The sequence below is a fragment of the Ixodes scapularis genome, unplaced genomic scaffold (assembly GCF_016920785.2).
Source record: "Ixodes scapularis isolate PalLabHiFi unplaced genomic scaffold, ASM1692078v2 PGA_scaffold2__306_contigs__length_199485367, whole genome shotgun sequence".
In the NCBI taxonomy this organism is placed as follows: domain Eukaryota; kingdom Metazoa; phylum Arthropoda; class Arachnida; order Ixodida; family Ixodidae; genus Ixodes; species Ixodes scapularis.
The window spans coordinates 184,519,813-184,535,066 of NW_024609857.1; the positions used below are offsets into that span (position 1 = coordinate 184,519,813).

Genomic DNA, 15,254 nt, shown 5'->3' on the forward strand with positions numbered 1-15,254 from the left:
CGCGCTCCAATCCCCTTTCCAAAAAAAATGACCGCATCTCCACGTGGTGAATGACGTTGGTTGGGGCGAAGCTCTGGTGGTTCTTGTCTGCGTAGACGCTAAGCCGCAGCATGCCGAGCTTTTCGTTCGTTTTCATCCATGTCAGAAAGAGAACGTGTGGTATGGAAGGTGTTTATACACACAGTTGAGCATTTGACCGCAGCGCCCTCTCGTCTATAAACGTTAGGCCAATGCATGCAAAGTTTAACGCGATTATATACGCATTTGACCGCAGCACCGTCTCTCGTATAGACGCTGAGCGGTTATATGCAACGTTTCATCCATGACATCCCCAGCTCTTGAGTTACTACCACATCCAAGAGTTCCTACTCGTCCCGCAGTCGTGGCCGAGTGGTTAAGGCGATGCACTAGAAATCCCATTGGGGCCTCCCCGTACAAATTCGAATCCTGTCGACTGCGCAAAATTTTCTGATTATTTTTTTGCCTTACACGAGCACGTGAGCGCGTGAGCACGTGAGCACGTAAGCACGTGAGCTCACGGGCACGAGCACGACCATCAGCAAGATCGATGTGAGCACGGACGCCGGACAGACAAGGCTAAACCCTAAGAAGCTTCGCCCCTAAAAAAAAAAAAATTCCTGACACATAGTACTCCGTTTTACTTTATGAGCGAGAGCAATCAAAGCTAGAAGCACAAGCTCTGCACTCTGAACGTTCCCCCCTCGCACGCGCAGCGTAGACGTTGTTCCGGCCAGCATGCTCGCGCTTGTAGCTTCGGCTTCGCTCGCACTTATGATGAAACAGAGTATAGAAATCGCACAGTGAGAGACAATACGTACTCCGGTTTGACGACGTTTCGCACATGGTCCCTCTGCTGCAGTTTCGGGAGGATTCCTGCCATTGACGATCGACGGCACGGCGTCCGGCTTCAGACGTGCGAACTTCATCGAGAAGCCAGCATCGGCTAACAGACTCAAGTTTCGCTCGTAGCACGCGGGTGAGAAGTGATCCAAGCAGATCAATGTCCGATCCTTTGGCGAGAAGGGCTTCCCGCAGTTCCATCGCCACACGATCTCCGCCCAGAGTTTCCAACCCGCATTGTTCGCTAGGAAACTTATGAAACACTGCACCTCCTGTGCTGTTGCCCCTCTGATAATTTGAGCAGCTACTGACACAACATTGAGTGCCTTTGAGTTTTCGGCCAGGCATAGCAGCACAAAACGTTGTTTCGAGACGCAGCAGTTTCGGTCTTCCCGACGGCGAAAAAGCGCGGAGCGCTCGCTCAGACGCTCATTAGCGCATGCGCGTTCTGGATCACGTGTACCTCGATATGCACGCTGCTGACGCCGCCTGTAGGCTGCACCTCAACAAAGTATAAAAAACTAGCAAAAAAGCGGTCCCAGCCTATGACGTGCTGCGCAGTGTTGGCTATGCCAACGCGCGGTATTGACTGCCCTGTTCTCTGCGCCGCACATCGGTCGTTAGAATTAGCAGATTTCGGAGACTTGAGGCATCTCAAACTTTGTTTACCAGTTTAATAAACGTTTAGGCTTAATTACGTCGCAAAACTTGACGTGTAGTCTTTCTAGGTGATACTAAAGAGAACTGCGTTGTTTTTTCAGCATCGAAAATGAAGTGGAGTTGCCCTTTGGCAATGTTTGAATCGCAATGCGAGAGATTTGAAGAGATATCTCACTTAATCATATGCGGTGTGTAAACACCTAAATGGCGCACTTATAATTTTTTAGAGTCTTGCCTTTTTTTGTACGTAGTGCCCAATGCCTGCCCATTACCTAAAACTTAAAAAAATAGCGCTTAAAATGCCATGCTTTTAGAAGAACGCTATACTTTTGACTTGGGAAGCGATCGCCTAGAAGGTGCTTCAGAAGATCGAAAATAATAAAATATCGCGCAGAAAAATGGCTTTACTTTACCTACGTGCGAATGGCAAGTACCTAAACAAAGAATGAGATCGCATGCTATCTGGTTAATTCCAAACGTAAATAAACATGAGGTCACAGAAGACAAATAAGAATACCCACAAAAAAGGAAGACACTGGAACACTATTTTTTTATCTTTGCGTCATTCCACAAACAAAAGAATGACACGCCGCACACTGCTTAAAGGGCCCATGAAATGAATTTTGGGCTGGGATAAATCAATTTGGAGTGGAATTTTACTTATAGCACATCGTCCACCTTGCCAAAAGAAAAAAGGGTAGAAAGTCAAAAGCCTGACTTTCGGTAGCAAAATTTGAAAACTCAGCCGACTATTTCGTACCTCCTTCCCTTCGTAGGATCTCAGCCTTTTCACTCTGATACATCCGCGATACCCAAGGCGCGTCATTGGCTCCAAACGCACATCACACGGTGCCGGACCTCTTTTATTTCTTTCTCCCCTAAGCTGACATTGTGGTCGAAGCTATGCGCTTGCCGGACCAATCAGCCGTTTCCCTTTCATCTCCTGACCCTATTCTCTGCGCGAGGGTATGCGCGAGAGAGTGTGATCGCGTGGCAAAATTCTGGCTGGCACAACGAGCACGTAGCTTCCACAGCCCTGTCAGCTTAGGAGTGAACGGAGTGGGGAAAGCAACTTTTGTCTGAATTTGGTGGGACGGGCTAATCTTCTAGGGGGACAATGGCTGTGTCCGGGTACACAAACAAAACTCCGAGCAAGAGGGGACTCCCCCCTTTCAATCTTCTTGAACTGTTTGGTACAATGCGCGATTTGTGATTTGATGAAGAAAGCTAATCAGGAAAAAGTTGGAAAATTGTTTCATCACCCCTTTAAGGAATGGCGTGTCGCTGTTCTTTTTTCTATTGAAAATCGCCCCTTTCCGCAGTCTTTAGTTTTCACCCCGTTAATATGTTGCCAAACCATGTTACACTCACTAAGAATTGTAATAAACCGTTGGTGAATTTTGCTGAGCAGCCAAGTTGACTATTATGAGCGTATTGGGACTCGCATTAGGTTTTATCTTCCATTTTTGTTTTTGCAGAACTTTAGTCTCACATAACCTTGTCAAAATATGCACATGCGTTTGCACTCTAGAAACTCCAATATTAAACGAGGGTACACGCAAATTTCAAAAAGGCGTTGTCAAAAATTATAAATATAATCTTTCAATAATACTCCTAACATTCTAAAAAAGTTTACAGTGTGTAGGAAACTTATGTTTATTTCATTTATTCAATATACCCAGAAAGGCCCAGTAACAAGAAATTTAGAAATGAGAAATGAGTATAGTAGGGTACATTGTTGGGCTAGTTGGTTCATCTTAGTGAAACATATAAAATAGCGCAACAAAAAGACAAGGACAAGAAGTATACAGGACAGGCGCTAACTTTCAACTAGTTTTATTCAGGAAAAATGAACACATATATACACACGACAGGCAAAGCAGCACCACGTAAAAGTTGATTAATTTTTCACCCGATCACTCAAAAACTGAAATTCATTACAATGAAGAACAATAGACGTGTCACTGACACATGCCGTCCCACTTTTTTTTATAAAGAAAGCTTCCAATAGCTCTCGAGCGACCGTCTCTCGGCTTCCTCCTATACTTCGTCTGATCCTACGATGGACTAAAGGCCAAAGCCACGGGCCGCCAGGTCCAATCACATTTCATGCTAAACTATGACACGCTTAGCATTGGTTAGGTTTGGACGAATAATGCTCCGAATCAAAAAACGCTGCGTCATTTTTATAGCTTCGACACTGCAATGAGCCAGTAAGCCGTGGCATTCTTTGCAATGTAAAATTGCTAGGTCACTTATTGTTCGATCTGATCTACCGTCGGCCCATTCCCATCAGTCATCCGAGACGTGGTCACCGATACGTGCTTCGAAGCGAAATACCACACAATGTCAAGTGGCTCGTGATTGGATCTGGCGGTTTGTAGCTTATGCCTTTAGTCCATCGTAGGGTGAGACGAAGTATAGTATCCGTATCTGCTGAAGTCGCGGAACACAGCCACACGTGTTGCAATCTATTGGCAAATGCGAGCCATATTTATTTTTTATTGTAGAGCGTGCTCCCGTGCTTGGTAATTGGTGCACCGCCCCGTCTGGCCAATGTATACCTTTCCACAACTCAGTGGGTTTTCGTTGACCACACCCACTGTGCAGTCCACGTAAGTGTTGACGTGTTTCTTATCACACGGTGCGTTTGCCTTCTCATCAGAGATGCGGGCGCACAACCCAGCCAACTTCTTGGGGGCAGAGAATACAACGGGAACATAGTACTTGCTTCCAACTTTCTTCAGATTGTGGGCAACCTTGTGGATGTACGGAATGACTTCTGGTCTTTTTGTTCTCTGCCTCGTTGGGACCTCTCTTTTCAACCCCTTCATTTTGTGTAGGGCGGTCTCCGCCACAGACACCAAGACCGAACACGGGAAGCCAGCAAATTGATCTTTTTCAGAGATCGCTGGGCGCATGCGCCGACTCTGAGAGAGAGGGAGGAAAGGGAAAGGCGCCATTTTTGGTGGCTCTCTCGTCCGCACAGACAGTGCTGGTTCGGCTTGACTCCTCCGCTATTCTCGCGGCCTGGCTTCATAGTCGTCGCGCCTCACCACCGCGCAGCTGCAGGTTGCACAAATAAAAACAAGAATGGTTCCAATAGGAAGCCTTTTTGGAGTTTCAGCAGCCTTTGCGGGTGGTGCACAAAAAGACTCGATGTCAAACACCCTGCACTTTTTGCCATGCTTTCAAAAGCCTAGCACGCGAATCGCCCGTGTCAGCTGGCTGGATCATCAATGTGACGGCGCGACATTTTGATTTCAACTAAAATATAGTAAATCTGAACATGATGGTAAGCCGAAAACGGGTAGGAAAACGAAAACGCAAAAGGAGACACAAAAAAAAAAAAGGCAACGTCTCTTGAGACGATGCTTGTTCTTTTTTTGCGTTTTCCTTTTCCTGCAGCAGTCTCAGGTTTAATGCTTGAAAATGAGCGTGTTGGTGAATAGATACGAATGCATGAAAGGATAAAAGATCAAGGACACAGGACTTCTTAAAAGAAGTAATGTTTCCGTCCCTGTCCTCGATGCATATTCGTATATCAAGTTTACCACCATGTTCAACTTGCACCAGCTCGCCCACACTATGACTATTTTTCCGTTAATAGTAAATGTGCACGCGAGGTTGTGTGACGTAATCACGCCATACACGGTACTCAAGTAAAGAATAACATGATAAAGCTTGCCGTCCTTCAGGCGTGCGCTATAGACATTCGCGTCTTGCCATGTTAAAAGAGAAAAAAAAACGCATAAAAATATCAGTCGCTGGCAAAGCATTTAAAGCGAGCGAAACGAATTTAAGCTTCACGGAGACAAAACCCTGATGGAATGCCTTGGCAACCAACTGTGAACTCCTTTGTTTGCTGGGCTCCCTTTGTCGAAGGTTCGTAAACGTGCTGAATTTAAAGAGAAATTGTTTCTAACGTACCATTCCTTACTTTTTGTTGGTGCAGGCGAGCCTTCGCGATATCAAGACCGCCCGGATTTCACACTGCCTTAGTTTGTTTACACATTCCCGAATACGGTGGTGCTCGTGCGTTCGCGCGGTACACAGGACGGCTAAGTGAGGGACCCAATAAGCTCGAATAACTTAAGCGATCAAGGGGAGAAAAAGCAGCTGTTTGTAGTGGCGGGGCCTTATAAACGGGGCTCACAAGTTCCGCACAGGGTAGATGGTTGGGTCGGTATCAAAACTGGTCACTATTACTTTCCTTACATAACACTCTGCGACTCTGCCTTGAAAGCAGACCCCTTTTTTAGTAGCAAATTGCAAGACGCGATGCCGAAGTGACGATTAAGTGGCTCCGAGTGGATGGTAGAAACTGACGCAGCGTCCGATGCCTATGCACGCTTGAAGGTAAAAAAAAAAAAACGAACGAGGGCCTCTGTATCGTAGACAGTAGCTTTTGTTAATCCTCCAGGTCGTCCTCAGCCATTTCGAAGAAAACATGCACGCCGAACGGAGACAGAAAGACACGTTCAGAATGGGGAAAGACGGAACAACGTTACCAGAGAAGGCACGTAAACACATGGACCGGGAGGCACGCCAGGCCTGGCGCGGACGACGGAGAGACGGTGCCAGAGCCACCAAAAGTGTTTCGAGCGATTCCCGCGAGGGCGCGCCACGATCGTGGCCGAACTATGCAAAAGGTCAATTCCAGTCTAGAAATTTGATATTTAAAACTAGAATCCGCCTGATGGTCCCAAGACTTCAGCAGTGTAGACTCCAGGCACGAAGTTGCAATAGCTCTCTTAACAGTCTTTGAATGAGCTGAATCAAAAGGAAGTGACTCTTTCCGCGCGCGAGGACGATACATCCAGCACACACGTCGTTCGTTGATGGTGATGTTAATATCTAAAAACTGCAAATGATTGTTGTCAGGAAGCTCATGAGTAAAAAGTAAACCTTTCCCATGTTGTTCAAAAGCTGGCAGAATACTTTGTACTGTATCACCGTGCGTCACAGAGGTTAGTTTTTAAAATACAAGAAAATCGTCCACGTATCTAAAAACCTTAAGAACATTGTCGGCGTCTAAAACACGATTCAATTCACGATCAACGGCAGACAAGAAAATGTTACAAATCACCGAAACGACGCATGATCCAATACAAATGCCCTTGCGCTGGATAAACAGCTTGTCATCGAACGACACAAACGTGCTACTCAGACGGGTCAGTGCATCAATGACCGAGCACGGGAGCACGCACTATCAGTAAGAAATAAATATGGCTCGCATTTGCCAATACATTGCAACACGTGTGGCTGTGTTCCGCGACTTTGGCAGATACGGATACTAAAAAGAAGCCGAGAGACGGTCGCTCGAGAGCTATTGGAAGCTTTCTTTATAAAAAAAAAGTGGGACGGCATGAGTCAGCGACATTTCTATTGTTCTTCATTGTAATGAATTTCAGTTTTAGAGTGATCGGGTGAAATATTAATCAACTTTTACGTGGTGCTGCTTTGCCTGTCGTGTGTATATATGTGTTCAATTTTCCTGAATAAAACTAGTTGAAAGTTAGCGCCTGTCCTCTACACTTCTTGTCTTTGTCTTTTTGTTGCGCTATTTTATATGTTTTACTGAGAAATGAGTACATCAAATACAAAAAAAACAATCCAATAAATAATAAAAGTATAAACAAGACAGCGAAACAGTTATATACAACAAACAAGTTATAATGAAAAATAAAAATAAAAGGTAAGTGAAATATACACCCCTGCATCTTACTGAAATATTTGTTTTGTTAAATTATATATGCTGAAGAAATTATTTTTCTTAGTTAGCTACACAACATACTGAATAATTTCTAGAGGAGAAAATTTGCAACTTGCGTACTTGTGAAAGATGAAGTTCCATGGTAGCCTGGTTGAAGGCCAAAATTATCCAGTAAAAAGCAAAATGTATGATGCCCACCAAGAATTCTATGTCCATGAGCAGGAACCAGAATTTGGCACCCCTGATGCTTTCTGCGTTCTGCGACTTGGGAACGCACTCTGCAAATGAGCAGAGACCTTCATCATACCATTTCTGTTCTTGAAAGATGATGTATCTTGAAAGTCCATTTTTTTACACTGATTACGTCAGGTACACCTATATGAATGCATCGGAGACGCACCGGATATAAAATAAATTATGCGGAGTAGGGCATAGCATGAACGTACGAATATATATACAGGGTGTTTTAGAAAACTCAGGTCAAATCGCTCCTGCGAAAACTACACATCGCAGCGAAAAAAGGCTTGTTTCGTTTTGGTCCTGGGCCAGGGGCCCATTTAGGAAAGTGATTAAAGTCCGAGATATTTAAGTTGTTAATAATTTTTGCGCAATTAACTTTTTAATATTGTGTTTACCCATACAAAAATGATCTATGGACGTCTATAGAAAATCCTATGGTGAGCTATCACCTTCTATGGCCCTCTATGGTCAGCCATTAGAAACCATAAAACACGCTATAGCCACCTATACACCAACTCAACTCTCCTACGTCACGCCGCGGTGGTGGCGCGCCGAACGCACTTCCGGTCTGGGGCGGTGGGCAGAAGTCGCCGTGCCAGACATGCATTCCTGTGTTCCTTTGGAAGAAACGAGACAAAAAACCTGCCTTCTCGTCAAAATGCTGCGACGGGGGCTTTACCAAGAGAGTCTGGAAAGGTTTGAAGATCAGTTTTCATGTGTTCTTGCACCCTCCGTTCGTCCGAGAACGTGGATAGTAGCCGTGAAAAGGGCAAACCAGACGCTGTCAAACTACGATTGCGTGTGCGGGCAACACTTTGTGGTCGCCAGATGTATTTGCTTTGTTCCACATAAACGAGAGAAAACCGCCAAGTTGTCCGGACCACCCACGGGTTCAGTGCGTCTTCAAATTCACACGGCCGCCTGATCGTTCGAACTTTCGTCTGCTTTTTCAAACTTGTCTGCTTTTTGTCGTCTGCTAGTTCAAACAAAAGCGGCCCATAGACCAAACGTTGACCCGGTAATTGCAATAAGAAGTAATTGCAGGCCTCAAAAGACTTAAGTAGGCTCGATGTAAACAGTAGATACAAGATGTTGATCATTGGTACCGGTGGCCATCACCGACTTGTTTCGCTTGGATTGTTCCCGTTTCCGATTTTCAATATCGACGTCGATCATCGCCGCTACCTTCTACACTTTTGCAGCACGAGCGACGTCACGTCCGAAAATAGCTAGAAGAATCTCACCATGGTTTTGGCGTCCATTCTGCGGCGTTCACGCGAATGAATCGCCGCACGTCAAATTATTTACGGAAAGTTTAGCGGCGTAACGAGAACCGATAATTTCGCTCAGGCGATTAAAGTGGTTAGAAAGACATTGCGATGACGACGTAGAATCGACAATTCCAACCCGAAAAAGAGTATGCAGACTCACACAAATGCCGAAAACGTGACAATCGAATGGTTTGTTGACGCGGGACGCGGTGCTTCTTGCCCGTACTCCATTGCGCATGCGTTCGAACTGTCGTCTGCTCTTTCAAACTTGGCTGCTTTTTGTCGTCATCTCGTTCAAACGACAGCGGCCCGTAAACCAAACGTTGTGAAACCAAACGTTGTGAAAGAACTAAGTGCAGGCCTCAAAACAGTTTTGAAGGTTGGTTGGGGTAAGTATAGGGCTAAGTGTAAACAGATACAAGAAGATGTTGATCATTGTTACCAGTGGCCATCACCGACTTCTAATGCCCGATCCTACTTGCGGTTTTCAGTATCGACGTCCACCATCTCAGCTACGGTCCACGCTTTTGCAGTCCGAGCGAAGTCGCGACTGAAAATAGCGAGCAGAATCTCATCGTGGGAGCCAGGTTTTAGCGCCCATTCCGCGGCGTCCACGTGAAATGAATCGCCGCACGTCACATTATCCACGCAAAGTTTTGCCTCGATAGTTTTGCTGAAGCCGCACAAGTAGTCAGACATTGTTAGGAGGACGTAGAATCAACAATTCCAACGCGAAAAAGAGCACGGGGACTCGCACCAACGCCGACAACAACGCAATTCAATGGTTTGTTTATGGGCGACGGCGAACTTCTTGCCCACCATCCACCGCGCATGCGCGGCGCCGATGGCGTCCGCTAGGGGCGCTCCGGATTGTTTGTAAACATGAGTTGGTGTATAGGAAACTGTATGTCTTCAAAGCTTTAGAATCTCAACCATTCCGATTTCTATACCTGGCTATAGAATAATTTATGACTACGCAGCTATAGACTCGCGACTATTCAATATTCTTTAGCGAGCTATAGAAATATGTATGTCCTTGATGCTATAGATTTGCGACTATTGAATGTGTTTTAGCCAGCTATAGAGTGGTGTATGTCCCTAAATCTGTAGAATCGCGACCATTGAATTTTCTTTAGCCTACTCTATAGCGTTTTATGTCACCAAAGCTAAAGGCCTTTGACCTTTCAATGTTCTTTAGCCGGCTATAGAGTGGTGTATGTCCTTAAATCTATAGACTCGCGACCATCGAACTTTCTTTAGCCGTCTTTATAGCGTTTTGTCACCAAAGCTATAGGCCTCCGACCATTCAATGTGCTTTAGCCGACTATAAAGTGGTGTATGTCCCTAAATCTATAGAATCGCGACCATTGAATTTTCTTTAGCCGACTCAAAAGTGTTCTATGTCACCAATGCTATAGCCTCCGACCTTACAATGTACTTTAGCCGGCTATAGAGGGATGTATGTCTCCCGAGCTATAGATTCGCGACCATCCAATTTTTTCAGTCGGCTCACTGGTTTGCTTAGGCTATAAGCCCGCGACCCTCTTTTTTTTTTTTTACTGCAGATGTACGAAAGTGGAAGAGAGTCATTCATGCGCTCGATCGGGGCGCATGCCAGGTTAACAGGTTATACGCCCGCGATTACAAAAGCGTCCATAGCTGCCTATAGGGCTATTGCAGTTTTGCCGGCTGCTTTCCCTGCGCATTGCCTTATTTCGGCGTTGACGTCATCTCAATCTTCCGTTTTTTAGCTCTAATTATCTGTCGTTTCCAGTGTATTTAGTAAGTATATGTATTTCGTAGCGCGCCTTCTACGTTGTCCGTGTCCCTGCCATGTTTGTATTTCTTTCTGCCTGCTGTGTTAAATATATTTAATGTTTTTTTTTTGTGTATATTTCGTCGTTCTCGACGCGGCGTCAAGAACGCTGCTTACGCCACTACAGAGGTGAGCTTTACTCTTGTCACGACGGTTTATCGCGCTATAAAGCCGTCTATTGGACTCGTATAAAGTGTCGAGAGGGCGGTTTCAAATGCCGGTGCACATGTCATCGGTGTAGGCAGAGCAACGACGTAGCAATCGCGACGCGAGTGCTGACTGCGCCTCGATCTGGCCGGCCGCGCTCGCTCTGTGGAAATGTAAGCTTGGGACTCTCGAGCCCCGTTAGCTTACTGAAGATGCAAGACACTAGTTCGTCGCGAATCCTTTGCCCTTCGAATGGCTTCGAAGCCGTTCCAGCGCCCGGCGTATACCCTACGCAGCGTCCTCCAACAACCGTTCGCACAGCATCGGAACCCTCCGTCTGCGAGCGCCGGCGGTTCGCCGTCGCGGGGATTATGTTCGCGGGAGTTCATGTTCGCGGTGTTTCATGTTCACCGCAGGAGTTCATAAAATGCTTCCATTCAAGTCGCAACGATAAATCGTCGGCGCTCGCAGGCTGCCAGTAGGCTCCAGAAAGGTTGCGATGCTGCGCGGGCGGTCGCTGACAGGCGCTGCTGCCTAGGGTACGCCGAGCACTGGAACGTTTTCGCCGGCGTTCGCAGGACAAAGAATCTCAACGACAAAGCAGCGCCCTGCATCATCAGGAAGTTAACGATGCTCGAGAATCCCACGCTCGAGAGTCCCACGCAGTCGTCTCTCATTTCGCGATTGCTGCGTCGTTGCACTGACTAAACAATTCACAGTTCTCCCGAGACTTCATGAGCGTTAAATCGACGCGCCTATAGCGCGATAGAGTGTCGTGACAACAAAAAAGCTTACCCCAGCAGGGGCGTAAGCAGCGGTGCAATGTCTGTCAACGCCCATGTCGAGAACGGCGAAATATACAAAAATGACAGCCGAAAAAAAAAATTAATATCATTAGGCACGCGCTACCCTAGGTGCGTCCTATTATCTTTCTGTTCTGCGAATTCAACAAATCAGCAAGCGCTGTGGCTAATTTTTCTTCTTTTTCTTTAAATTATGAGACATTAAACTCATTGGAGCTTCTTGGAGCACACATCCCCACCATGAGTCATCATGGTGCTCAGAGATTGTAATTGATGGCAGTGATATAGACTGAACTCACGGATGAAAAACGTATTACGGCACAAATTTCTTAAACCGCTCAATCATAGATGCCACTACGATGCAAAAATTCCCAAAATTGACGTTTAAAAATGCGAACCTAACAGTGTACACATAATTCAAAAGTGCTTGGCAAAAAAGAAAAAAAAAATATATATATATATATATTTATTTATTTGTTTGTGGACATCGTGCGCAAAGAGAAAGTATTCGCCATTAATTATTCATTATGAATTAGAATGTGGGCTAAAAGGCGTAAAATATGATATCTTCAAACATGCCTCGTTTTGGGTCACTTCTGGGAAGTGCAGCTTTAGAAAGAAGTCCAAAAGCTGGGGGGCCTTCATGGAGCTGTCCTGTTCACTCGGTAGTGACAGCAGAGTAGACGGTATGCGTGTTTGAGGCCAATCATGTCTCCGGTTAGGGTCCCGTGACAACTGTCTCGAAGCTGGTGATAACGCTGGACACGGCACCTGCCTTAAGCCCAAGGCCACACATAGCATCCACTGCACTATCAACCTTGGCTCGAACTGTCAACAGGATATAAGTGACACATTCTCTCGCTGTGTTCATTGTTGGTATGCCCCTGAGGATTAGTCTTTGTGATCGCACCCCCATTCTGGCCTTGAAGGAGCTCTGCTTTTCAATTTTTCTGTTTTCTCTCTCTCCCTAAGCTAAAAGCATTGCAGAAGGTGCGTACTCGGCAAACCAATCAACTGTAGACTTTCTATTGCTTCACTCCGCTCTCTGTGCGCATGTAACGGAAGGAGCGTGATCACGTGGTTTGACGGATGACGTAATAGCCGCTGCCAATCCCGGAGTGAGGCTGCTTGCGGACCTAGTTTCGCGTGTCGTGCGGTCCGCGGGGCTGCTGTGGATTTCGCTTCTATGTTAAAAGGTATCCCGATCGAAAAGTCCTACCCGTATGTCGGCAACAAGCGATTTCTTCAAAGAAGCCCAAGACATTCTTGTGATGCGTTCAGTGTTCGGTTCGGCAAATGACAGCTTGTGCTACATCGTGGTGAATCTTCACGGATCCCTTCCTTCTCGGTTTTGTGTTTGAGTGGTTGGTCTGCAGTGCCCGTGTCGACGTATATTTCGGATTACATCTTTCAAGTCCGGTATTTTGAACGTAAGTGCGCTGCAACCTACTCGGCGACAATTGACCGTTCTGTAGTCTCTATCTCCTGGCAGTGCCTATCTTCTGACAGCTGGGAGAATAATTTCCCCGTAATTCTACCGCAGTCGCCTGCCATTAGCTCTCTGAAATCATGTGAAAATTGTAGTTAGAATACTGACATTCTTATTCTCTCTGCGTTTTGTGAAAAGACGTTTCATGGACACCTTTTCGTGGATAGACGCTTCATGGACACACGTTTAGTCGGCACTCGTTACGCGAATTGCACGCTGCAGGGACATTTCGTCGCGCCTGTATTCCTGAGGCGCGTGCTCACCGACTCAGCCCACCCGTTCACGCCACTTCTTGGCAAATCATTAAAAAAAACAAAACAAAAAAAACATATTTTGAGTTGTTTATAAACGTCACGTGTTGATGAAACGATCTCGATGAAACGTCTTTTGATAAACTGATTGCATCGCCAATGAGTGGCGACTGGCATTAGAATTTCGGGGGGAAAGGGGGGGGGGGGGGGAATTCGGCCGGCTGCCGGGGGACTAGACATTACCCAGGAATTGCCTTTGGTTCTTGTTTGCTTTACAATATTCTCAGTTGTATAACAGCTCAGTAGTACCTCTTCACATAGTAGAGATTGCTTAGTGTGTGCTTGTCTACAGAATGGGCTGTGTGTAATAAACTTCTAGGAGATTTGAAAACAATACCTTGTGTCTGTTTACCTGTGCTTTTGCAAACACCTGAGTGAGTGCATTTGTTTTTTGTTGTTGTTTTGTTGAAATGTTAGCTCTTTGTTTTAGATGGGGCTATGAAGTTCGGCACGTCTCACAAGTTTTTTTTTAAAGATGTCCAGTGACAACAACTAATTTGTTTCACATTTCTTACGATTGCGGTAAAAAGAAAAGCTACCGGCAGCTATGGCACGATGGTAAAGAGACTCATAAGACGAGATATAGAAGAAGCTATAGCAAACCATACAGAGAGCAATAGGCAGCTAAAGAAATCATAGAAAAAGCCATAGGCAGCTATTGCACGGTGTCTAAAAAGATCCATAGAGTAAGGCATAGGGATTTCTACAGCACACCATACAAGATGCTATAGGCGGCTAAAGGAACCATAGAAAATTCTATAGGCAGCTGTAGCACGGTGGGTATAGAGAACCATAAGACGAACTTTAGAATGAGCTATAGCGGACCATACAAAGAGCAATAGGCGGCTAAAGAAACCATAGGAAAAGCCACAGGCAGCTATAGCACGGTGTCTAAAAAGATCCATAGAGTAAGCCATAGAGATCTCTATAGCAAACCATACAATATGCTATAGGCGGCTAAAGGGACCATATGAAATGCTATAGAAAGCTGTAGCACGATGGGTATAGAGAACCATAAGGCGAGCTATAGAATGAGCTATAGCGGACCATACAAAGGGCAATAGACGGCTAAAGAAACCGTAGGAAAAGCCATAGGCAGCTATAGCACGGTGTCTGAAAAGATCCATAGAGTAAGCCATAGAAATCTCTATAGCAAACCATACAATATGCTATAGGCGGCTAAAGGAACCATAGAAAATTCTATAGGCAGCTGTAGCACGATGGGTATAGAGAACCATAAGACGAGCTATAGAATGAACTATAGCGGACCATACAAAGGGCAATAGACAACTAAAGAAACCGTAGGAAAAGCCATAGGCAGCTATAGCACGCTGTCTAAAAGGATCCATAGAGATCTCTATAGCAGACCATACAAAATGCTGTAGGCGGCTAAAGGAACCAAAAGAAAAGCCATAGGCGGCTATAGCATCCTTTCTAAAGAGACCCATAGACTAAACCATACCGAATTCGATAGCGAAATTTCCATTGAAAAAGCTATAGACAACTATAGGGGAGACCATAGGGAAAGCTATAGACAGCCATAGAAACGGCTATAGCTAATTGGGCCAATTTGCTATAGCCGGCCATACAAAGGATTTTCTATAGCCGACCATAGACCATTTTTGTATGGGTAAGCGCATGGTTTCATTCAGAAAATTGCTCAGCATCGTCGAAAAACAGTAAATCAACAAATCGCAGAACGGTCGAAGGCACGTGGAGCATTTTAGGGCTTGTTGGAAAACCGCACAAATTCAACGGGTTTTTAAGTTTCGGTTTGCTATCGGAGCGCATCTGGGCCCCGGCGGCACCGCGCCCAGTTGAGAGGTAGTGCAACCAACCTCTGCTGCGCTGTCATCGCGTGACGTAGCAGGCGCTGGTTGCACTATCTTTCCACGGGGCGCGGTGCTGCCGGGGCCCAGATGCGCTCCGACAGCAAACCG

At 45.8% G+C, this 15,254-nt stretch overlaps 1 protein-coding gene across 1 annotated transcript in view; it reads right to left on the reverse strand.

Moving 5' to 3' along the window:
* LOC115308388 overlaps positions 1-15,254 on the reverse strand; it is a 61,313-nt gene that overhangs the window by 29,412 nt on the left and 16,647 nt on the right. The window contains exon 7 of the mRNA XM_029966271.3: positions 7,358-7,515. Coding sequence (XP_029822131.3) covers positions 7,358-7,515 — 158 coding nt within the window. The remainder of the gene's footprint in view (positions 1-7,357; positions 7,516-15,254) is intronic.